General features: G+C 39.0%; 1 protein-coding gene across 1 annotated transcript in view; it reads left to right on the forward strand.

Annotated features, from left to right (window-relative positions):
- mrpl37 (mitochondrial ribosomal protein L37) overlaps positions 1–10,703 on the forward strand; it is a 16,448-nt gene that overhangs the window by 3,512 nt on the left and 2,233 nt on the right. Inside the window, exons 3-8 of the mRNA XM_037981939.1 lie at positions 1,687–1,990; positions 2,414–2,529; positions 5,413–5,598; positions 5,695–5,849; positions 5,960–6,091; positions 9,170–9,244. Of these exons, the coding sequence (XP_037837867.1) occupies positions 1,687–1,990; positions 2,414–2,529; positions 5,413–5,598; positions 5,695–5,849; positions 5,960–6,091; positions 9,170–9,244 (968 nt within the window). The remainder of the gene's footprint in view (positions 1–1,686; positions 1,991–2,413; positions 2,530–5,412; positions 5,599–5,694; positions 5,850–5,959; positions 6,092–9,169; positions 9,245–10,703) is intronic.

Consider the following 10,703-nt stretch of genomic DNA (forward strand, 5'->3'; position numbering starts at 1 on the left):
AAAAGAATTTCTTCATTTATTGATACAACTAATAAAACAAAATGTCCATATGTATCTAGGAGTGAACATAATACATCTCCACTGAAGTTGTTTCGTAATATTGCCACTCCTGCTGATTGAGTAGTGCCATGTGCCAGCCATAGTTCGTCCCCCCACTGAGTTTTCCAGAATTTGGTATCATTTGTAGTTGAATGAGTTTCTTGGATAAAATAGAAATCAGCTTTAAAATTTTTAAGATATAAAAAAGTTGCCTTTCTTTTAGTGTTGTTCCTTAGCCCTCGAGCATTAAGTGAAATAACTTTAAACAGAGAAATGCTCCTAAGAGTTGTAGCTTCTAACCCGGAAAATGGAGTTACAGGAAGATCTAACAAACTCTCCCAACAGAGAAATTATATGATAAACGGAGCTTTTTCAATATCCAAATAACATTACTTAACTGTTAGTTCTGATTCTTAAGATGTCTTCTAATCATTAGCAGGTTCAAGTTCTTTCCTCTTTCCTCCTTTGTCAATAACAAAGGCTCTGGGACCGATGTAGAAGGCTGTTTTCCCTTCTTCGCGTGCTTTTTTTCACCAGCGGCCACAGCATGTTCCTTCTCTGACGGTCCTCTGGGGAGAAGTCCTCCTTGAAGCGCAGGTTGTTTGATTTCAGAAAAGATGACTGCTTGGCCGCCTTCCATACCGCATCCCTGTAGTGTCTCATGGAGAACTGGACTATCACTTCTCGAGGACGTCTGGAGCCTGAAACGCGACCCAGCCGGTGTACGCTATCGATGACGTCTGGTAGTTTTTCTTTGCATCCTGGTGCTGTCTTCTGGCAAATGGAGATAACCTTGCTACGAACATCTTCTCCTTCTTCTTCATCTATTCCCGAAAGTAGCAAGTCCCATCTTCTTTTATAACGTGAAAGTTCGAGCAGCTCATTTTCCATTTGCAGCATCTTTTTTTCTGATTTCTCAACTCTCCTGACGGTTTCTGTCATCTTTTCTTGCATTTCTTTCATTTCTGCATGGATAAAATCCACCGAATCTTTAAGATCATTTATGCTAGCTTGCAGACCGTCCGCTCTCTCGTTTATCGTCAACTTTAAAGTTGCTATGATGTTTTCAGCGAAGTCATGGTCTTCCATCGATTTGTGACTTTTAGCCGACATCTTAGTTGGTGTATTTTCTGTGCTGACAGATTTGCGCTTACCACTTGCAGCCATTATTTGAAGTTTTCAGGACGTCTTTTTTAAGCACAATATTTAACAAAGGTCTTGGAATAAATGCTTCCCTGCGTTAAAGTAGCAATAATAGCTCCTTATCCAGACAATCTCGGGAGAGCTTGCAAAGAACAACCGCTCACGCCGCCATCTTGCTCGGCACCCCGCGGACGGAGTTTGTTCAGATTTGACAACGCGCTGCGGTGACGTCACCGTTTCTGTGACACATAAATTGTGCGACACATATCGATAATGAATTTTGTTGCCAACGCTTTTAATCATCGAATTTTATCGATTTTATCGATTCGTTGTTGCAGCCCTAAATAATTCATAAAGTAAAAAGTTACAAAAAGTAAAAATCATAGCTTTAATGTCTTGAACAAGCTGAACATTTTGTTATCTGAATAGCTTTAAATAACTTTAAAGTATCTTGAAGTAGTTAGTCTAAAAAAGGAAAATAATGATGTGAATATTGACGTTTAGCCTTATTACTTGATAAAACAGGTCATAAGATTCAGCCCAACATCAAAGCAAACATATTTTGGCTGATCTTTGAGCTAAGTTTATTCTTTTTTATTATCTTCAATTTTCGTTTTGTTCCAGGTGTGCGTCAGGCTGCTTGGTTGACCAAATCCAAGGTGATCTCTGGTCTACCCCCTCACCTCCTCTCATTGGCTGAGATGCCTGAGAACCAGCTCCCAGATCAGAATGAGCGTGTGCAGAACACCATCAAACATGCCCGCTTCTGGGTCACAACAGAAGCACGGCCAGGGAAGGAGATTTACAGGTGAGGTCACTGCCACTCTGATCCAAGGGGTTGGCAGAATGGCTGTCCTGTAGACTTCACTGTGCATGTTTGTGGAAGTAACAAGAAGTGTTAACCTTAAGGTAATTATCGCCCATGAGCCAAAAGCAAAGGCAGACGATAGTTTTTGCCCGTGTCTGTGAACGTCACAAACCTCTGGACAGACTTTAAAGAAACTCATAGAAAATGATCATTGGCTGTACATCTACACCTGATTAACTTCTAAAGTCAACCTGCAACAGCCAACTGACCTTAAAGCACCAAAATAGTGATTTTTACATCATCAATATTGTTTTTTATGGGGGAAAAAAGTCACTGTTCCCACTGATGGCACATTTCAGACTACCGGTACCTTTACAGCATGTATATACAACTACTATTACTGTCTGTGCGTTTATTCTTTAGCAACACTCTACTCCTCAACCTGCTTCATTTGTGTGCAACTCAACGCTCCACTCACCCGGCCATTGGAAGGAGGATATTTGCAGAGAAATATTCCTTGGCTGCCACTTGGAAGCGAGGTATTATATCCACATGAACAGGGTTGAGATGGAGGGGAGGGGGGAATGTGTTCAGTTTATATTTTGCATTTAATAACAGTAATAAATTCAACATTTAAATAATAAGACTTATCTACATCTCCACCAAAATCTAATCACTTGTTCCTTGTAGCATGTTTGACATTTCCTGAAGATTTGATAAAAATCTGTTCATAACTTTTTGAGAACTCTTGTGCACAGACAGACAGGCAAACATTTATGTACATAACTTTATGGATTTATTTTGTAACTTAAATGAATGCCTCCACCACAGCCTCATGCTCAGGACAACTGTAGGCTCAAATGATGCAAAGAAAGCAAAATATGTTATATATCAAATCAAAATAAAATAAACCATTTCACCATCATTCGTTCTTTCTATTTTCAATTGACTATCAAAAATCAAATATTGAAAAACTGACTGGTTATTTTGTTTTTTATTATAACACCAAAAACAAAAAGCCCCTGGTTTTTCATATTTCACTTTTAGGCTAAGATCGAAAACACGAAATGGAAAAACAGGCAGCAGGACAGGATTTGATTTTAATATTTATTTGGTCGGGTTTAGATGACCTGGAAGTTTGGTAAGGAGCGCTAGCAAACAACAAATGTTAGCTTGTTTCCCACCACCATAGACATTGTTTAAGTAGACACCTCGAACACTGGCGCTGTCTGTTGGAGGTGACGAGTCAACGCGGCCGCCATCTTGGCTGAGTCCTTCACGCGCCCCCCAGTTCATTTCTTTCTCCTGAGGAAGCTGTATGTCCAACTAAAATAATCAGAACTCTCTGAATCTTTACCCGATTTTCACACAGTTTGGTTTGTTAAAACAGCAGAGATGTAGTTACGATACAGGATGCTTTCACACATTAAACATACATACTTTCATGCGAAAATACTTTGTTTTATTGTCTTTAACAAAAACAGACATAGTTTGGCATAGTAATAGATGTGCATTTCAATACATTTTAATATTTTAATAAAGAAACAAGTTTGATGGTTCATTCAGATTTATTTCACTCTCTCACACACATATACACACACAATCCTGAGCCTTCTCTATACACCACATCAATAATTTCTTTATATTTTTCTGTGCTGTGCACACAAAAACACACATGCAGTTTTTTTTAAAAGGCCTGGAAAAGTAGTCTTTAAAAACTCCAGGTCATTCCAGGGTCTCACACTGCAATAAAAAACAACTCCTTTTTGGAGGTGAGATGGGAAGTTGAAGACAGGTGGGGTCACATCATCTCTAAGCTGGTCCTGTTAAAGTCCTCTGGTTTGAAATGTTCACTACAGAGCTGAGACAACTGTAGCAACAAAACCCTCCCTTCTTACTGCAACTTCCCATTGTCTCCTTAAATCTGTGTTACTGGCAAACCTTCAAAATGTGAAGAAAAAAAACAGACAGAGCTAATGAGAGAGGAGCACCAGTTCCTCCTGTTAGCATTTTGTTGTTTGCCAAATAACGTTAGCTACGATAACATAATATAATAAATGGTCAAATAACCAAAGTTATTGTTCAGTCTTACTTGTGAAAGTTAATCCCAGGTGATATAAACTCCGGCCATAGCTGCTTGCTCTGTGTTTACTCCTGTTGGCTCTTAGAGAGAGGAGAGATCTGTCCAACATGGCGGCGACAGCGGATGCGCTCAAGGATGTAATGAGGTGTCTACATATTTATGTTTGTTCAATATCGATCGATCAGGACCGGATAATCCAGTCAGACACATCAGCCATGGAGACTTATGTATTTGTTTCGAGGATCAAACTGCTGTTAAACGAGTCGTCGATCAGTGGATCAGCATTGCCATAGTAACCACTACATTACCTGAACTGCCGCACAGAGCCACTTCCAGGTCACTTAAACCCGACCAAATAAATATTAAAATCAAATTCTGTCCTGGTGCCTGTTTTTTGATTTTGTGTTTTTGATCTTAGCCTAAAAGTGAAATATGAAAAACCAGGCAGTTTTTCATTTCTCGTGTGATAAGAAAAAACAAAAAACAAAATAACCAGTCCATTTATCATTACGAATGATGCACGGATTCTGGCGGACGTTTCAGCATTCATCATGCCAATTGCATGCTCCATCAAAACTTGTGACAGCTGTGGCATTGTACTGTGTGAAAAAATGTCACATGTTAGAGTGGCCATCTTAAGGCACACCTGTCTAATCAACATCAGGAAATGCCACACCTGTGAGGTGGGTGGAGTACCTCAGTGAAGGAGAAGTGCTCACTAACACAGATATAAACATATTTGTGAACAGTGTTTGAGACAGAAGGGCCTGTTTTGTACATAGAAAAGTTTTACATTTTTGAGTTCAGTTCATAAAAAATTGGAGCAAAAACAAAAGTGTTGCATTTATATTTTTGTTTAGTATATATTCTCTTTTCAAATCTTTCTCAACAGAGGTTTATTGTAACATTTCATTGTTTAAACTTTGTTTCAGTCGATTCAGAAAGCACATAAACCTGTCCATCGGGCACTGCGGGAACGTGCACGGTCTCTCCATGCTGTAGTTCATATAATCAACTTGTAATTTTTTATTTCTTTTCTACTGAAGACTAATTAGCAGATTTAATCAGGCTTTTTTTAAGTGATCATTTACCTGTGGTGGCCATCTTGAATCTGGTTGACTCCAAAAGTCAGTTGGAGACGTGCATCATATTACTTTCTGAGAGTTTCATTAAAATTTCTGTGTTGCTTCAAGATATTGTGCTAACAGAAAGAAACACAAACTCAGACACAAACCTACTGGCAAAAATAATACTGTTCACCTTTCTAAATCAAATAATCCAAATCAATATGCAAACACTTTTAAAATGTATTAGCATCTTGTTTCTGTTTGTGTATCAGGTGATGACTTGTTCCAGATTAGGGGTCAGAATGGTTTACTGCAAAGCAGCATGGATCCTCTCCCAGAAGTCTGTGGGAAACAGGAAGTGGCTGACACTTCAAATCATGTCTTGGAAACCTTTTATCCTGTCTCCCCCACCATTGACTTGCAACAAGTCTGCGTGTACAAAGAGATGAGCTCCACAGGTGAGCTGATCTCCATCCTCAGTCTCATCCACGGTTCACAGAGATGGATCTCTTAGCACATAGACTGTATTTGAACGATCTATCACCTTTATTCAGGTTTCACAGACGACAGCCCCTACCCTCATGCCCACACGCTGTACTTTCTGGAGTCAACTGAACGTCAGTACAGACTCCATCCGGAGCAGTTTAAAGCTAAGATGATGATGTTCACCTTTGGGAATGCTTTGGCCCGTGCACACAAACTGTATGGGGTAAGACTTTAACATGGTGAAAACAGTTGTTTCACCTCTAATTGTTCTGCTGGAATTCCAATCATCCTTCTGTTTTACTCTTTGTGTGTGTGTGTGTGTGTGTGTGTCAGACCTCGTCCCAGAGTGTATTAGACTGTCCTATAACCATACAAGCAGTGGGGACCAATGGCAGAATTTTCCAGTTTCTTGTATTCCAACTAAACACCACAGATCTTTCTGGAGATGATGGCATCAAGAACCAGGTGAGCTTTGTGTGCTCTGAAGGGAGTGTTTAGTCTTGTTGCCTCTTTTTTGTGTATGTGTGTCTGTTCATCTGTTCAGGGGTTCATGAAATATTTAGTTAATGAAGCTTTCTGAAAATAATCATCTGATGTACCTCTGCACTTACCAATTTAAGATGGCCACCACAGCTAACTGATATTAGCCAACACAAAAGTGGCTATAAATAAGTCAGTTTCACAGATGTTGCACTAAAACTTCTTGTGGTAGTAGCTGAGTGTCTTTGACAAACACATTGTGTGATATCTTTGTTTGTCCGTTTGCAAAATACATTCTAATCACCAGACTGATCATTCAAGATATTGCAATATCACATGAGATTGTCTTATTTTGTCTACAACTGAGTCATTTCTCAACGCAAGATGATCTTAGTCTAAAAGTCAGCAGTTGATTTTTTTTTTCTTCTTTCTTTGCCTACACCCCCCTCCCCCTCCCCCGAGTGCTACCAAGTGCAGCGCTGATTTATTCACTCAAACTTCTAACAGAAAGAAAGAGTAGTGTATGTTCAGAAAACATTTATTTGAACAATAACCACAGTGGTGGGAAGGGAAACAAACCAGTATAACTGTACTTACAGGTCCAGTGTTTCTGTCTTACAAAGTATGAAACAACAAATATAAAGTTAAACAATAAAAATGAACTCCTCCAGCAGAGAATGTGCGCTTCCATTAAAAAAAATCTTTGCTGCTGTTTTTAGTCTTTTACTGACCGATTTGGCGCAGATAAAATAAATAAATGACAAAATATTTCTAGAAACTACAATGTCTCAGAATCAGAACAAGAAGATAAAGGAAACTATTCCTTCCAGAAAGAGCTTATAAATTCTTTGAGAAGAAAACAAGCATGTTTACCATAGCAGGTTTCAGCAGGGGGCGCAGGGCTAAAGACCCTTCTGAAGGCGGGCTTGTTGCCCGTGTGCACAGATATTTTTGTGCCATTTGAGATGACAAAAAAATACCAGACGTTACCTGTGTGAATATATCGCCCATCATCATTTGTTGGACTGACAAATATCGGTTGAAAAAATGTTACAACCTTAAAGTGTACAAGAATTGAAAAGGTACATTGATTTACCTTGAAGGGTAATTCTCACATGGCATTCCTTTTTTATTTTTAGGGAGGTGATTGTCAAGTCTACTTCCCTTCTAAAGCACACTGGTGCAGTCTTGGTTGAGATCAGGAACTGGATGACATCAAATTTTCTGAATTTAATGAGAAAAAGAAGTTATTCAGTTTCCACTCAATGACACCAGCAGGAACTCCTGCATTGACCTACCTTGCCCCTTATGAAGAAACATTGTCACTAATCTGGGAGTAGAATATAATAGAATAAAAGGATACTTTATTGATCCCCTGAGGGAAACTGGTTTTTCACAGCAGCAGACAAGTTCAAAATTAAAAACATTACATACAACACTCAATAACCATAAGAAGTCATTGTTAAATGCAAGTTAAAACCGAGGTAGTGCAATGATGGCAGGGTGCACATAATTGACATATTTACCAGTCACACTGTGCAGAAAGGATGGAGTATACTGTTGACAACAGTTGAACCAATCACCTCGTCCCACATCGACTAAAAAATCTCCAATTTCTGCCCAATGATTGTTTTTGTTAGCTTTTGAGACAAGTTTATGGAGCCCCTGAGCACCCAGTGCTGTTGCTCCACTGGCAGGCCACGGCTCAGTACAGAGTACCTGCAAGCACAGCCGCCAGCATCTTACTGCACTCACTGACAGCCTGAGCTTAGAGAAAAGTACACAGATCTTCAATCTGCAGACACTTTTCTAGGCACAGTTTTATGTAATGTTGGATTCTACATCACTATAAAGCCAGGTTTGCAAAAATGTTTGACACAATGTTCCCTCTGTGTGAATGATGCCATCGGACCACAGCAAATTACTCCCACGTCCCTCCAGAAAGAACTTGTCTAATGTAACTGCAAAGAATATCACTAATACCATAACTGCCTTGTTTGAGTTGTGGCCTGTTTCACTTGCTCTCTTTCCTTTTAAAAAGGACTTCATAGCTTTCCCAACTCTGCTGGCCAGCAGTCTAATAATACTAAACAGGAAATCTGCAGCGCCACCCAGTGAGATTAAAGGTCTTTTATTTGATTAAACTGGGAAAACAATTGGTCTGACTTTGGCCGATAAGGCTGTATCATTTTGAAACGACCTGGAATCCGGAAAGTATCCAGCAACTTTGTACAGCCATTAAAGAGAAGTGGACCAATGTTCCTCAGGCCCAAATGAACAACCTGATCCACTCTTTCTGAAGGAGAGGTGTTGCACTGTGTGAGGCAAATGGTGATAAATACGTGAAATGACAGATTTGTATCTGTTTTAGTCAAACTTTGGTCTCATTTGATACTGCAAGACTTTTGTTTGTACTCAAAGGATGAGTTGGGAATGACTTTCAGCTACGATTACACTAAATTTAAAATTGTACGTGTACATTCAGTGATCACCTTTTTAGAGTTTCATTAGAATATGTCCAGTTCATGATATATTATGCTAACATGACAAACATTAAAGGTTTTCTCTTCTCTATAAAATGACATTCTGGTTCTTTGATTGGACATGAAGCTTAATGTTGTATTATTCCTGTAATTACCTGCATGATTAGGACTACCTGCGGCACCTTCCTGACTCTGAGTTAGTTTAATATCAAATAGTCAAAAAGTGTTTTCTCCTCAACATTTTTTTTAGCTCGATGGAAAGCATTTTAGGGAAGAAGTAATGATCCTGAATTTCCTATGCAAATCAACATCAGACATGTTTAAATGTTCAGTACATACACTGATATAAAGATGTTTGTCAGGTATGCAGACTGTCAGATTGTTGTAAATGCTTCTTTATATTCAATAAATATTCAAAAACCTTTTTTAAGAAAATCTAAAGTTTTCGTAATCAACTTTTCTCTATCCTTTGATTCAGTGACAAGATTCTAAGAACTAACTGCTGTCTTTCTAGATCTTAAATGCTAACTATTTGAAATGAAAGTGTTCAGATTTTTCCCTGTTCTTGGATCTACTGCAGGTGTGGCTGGATGAAGACATTGAGCTTTATGATTTTGCTAAGGTGCGGCCTCTCATCAAGAAGAAGCAAGTAAAGGTAACAGATATCTTTATTGAGGATAGTACTTTCTCAGGAAGACTTATTAATGCTACTTTAGGCAACCAGTTCAGGAATCACAATACTTGACCCAATTAGGGTTCTTTCACTTTTAACTTTTGAAAGTAATTACTAATTACTGGATGAATAAAAAGAAAATCCACCCTCTTTCAGTATCAGGACATGATAAAAATGATGTAGTCTTTCATATTTAACTGGTCATCATCACTCGGACCACTTCTATAAAAGCAGCTTAGAGAGCTGGACAGAAACAAATGTGTTCAAACCTCATTGAACTGAAGCAACATTGGAAGGAAGAATAGGCCAAAATTCTTTCACAACTTTGTCAGAGATTGAAAGTTTCTACTGAGAGTTCTTGCTGATAAAGGAGATTCAACAAGCTGCTGGATGCAGTTATTCACAAAGTTTTTCCATCTTGACTTTTTGTTTAGAGCTGAACTGAATCCAAATCTAAAAAACTGACATTTCATGTAGGTTATTAGTCAAACACATCCACACGACATTGCAGGGACCTATTTTTTGACCTAAAAGTTAAATAATCAGTTTTTAGCATTTTAGTCAATAATTTCTGAAGTAGGTGATTTGTGGGGCAGAGTTGCCTCCTGGTTCACGACAAGAACTGTGCCACAGCTGGCTACGTACGCCGCTACTGTCTGGTTGTTTACTAGTGGAAATAGAGGAAAAAGCCTTTTTCCAACAGAAAGAACTGTCGGAAGACTTTGCAGGAGTAATGGTTATACAACCATACCAGTATGAACCTTAACAGACGGCTGGATCTCCGGAATCAGATGAAAACTCTTCAGGTTCAGATTCTGATGATCACCAGGACCGTCATGGCCGACAAAACAACGCACATAACAACCGAGTTGTGAACGTGGAAGGGTGAGATCCAATTTCCCCCAGATTGTTGTCATGACATCAGTACACACCACTGCAAGTCAATGACACCAGCATGACCACACATCAGAATAGTGTTTATGAACTCTCACAAAAGAGTAAACTAATCTACAGCAGATTCAGAATATGACTTGTTTAATCACACATGGATTGTTTATATGTTTTCATCAATAACAAACTGCTCTGAATCACAAACTGATCTCAGGCTGTCAGCCTGTAAGCAGCACATACCTTTTAATGACAGCGTGCGTTTGAAGTAAAACTTCCTTCTCTGTGGCGATGTCCTCCACATTTGACTTTCTTTTAAAATTAAAAATAGTTGGGACTGCTGCTGGCAAAAATTCCTCTTTTTTTATGTGAAGCCAGTCCACCACATTAACGAGGGTCGGAGCGGTGCTTCCCTTCAATGTGGTCCGAACCCGAGTTCTGATAGTAATTCCCACATCAGAGTTTATGGATCCAAGTCGGAGGAAGGTTTCTATCTTTCGGGAAGCCAAAAAATGAAACTCTAGTGGTATTTTCTGGCTGGTTCGAACAATTA

This window comes from Kryptolebias marmoratus, linkage group LG20 (assembly GCF_001649575.2).
Source record: "Kryptolebias marmoratus isolate JLee-2015 linkage group LG20, ASM164957v2, whole genome shotgun sequence".
Taxonomy (NCBI): domain Eukaryota; kingdom Metazoa; phylum Chordata; class Actinopteri; order Cyprinodontiformes; family Rivulidae; genus Kryptolebias; species Kryptolebias marmoratus.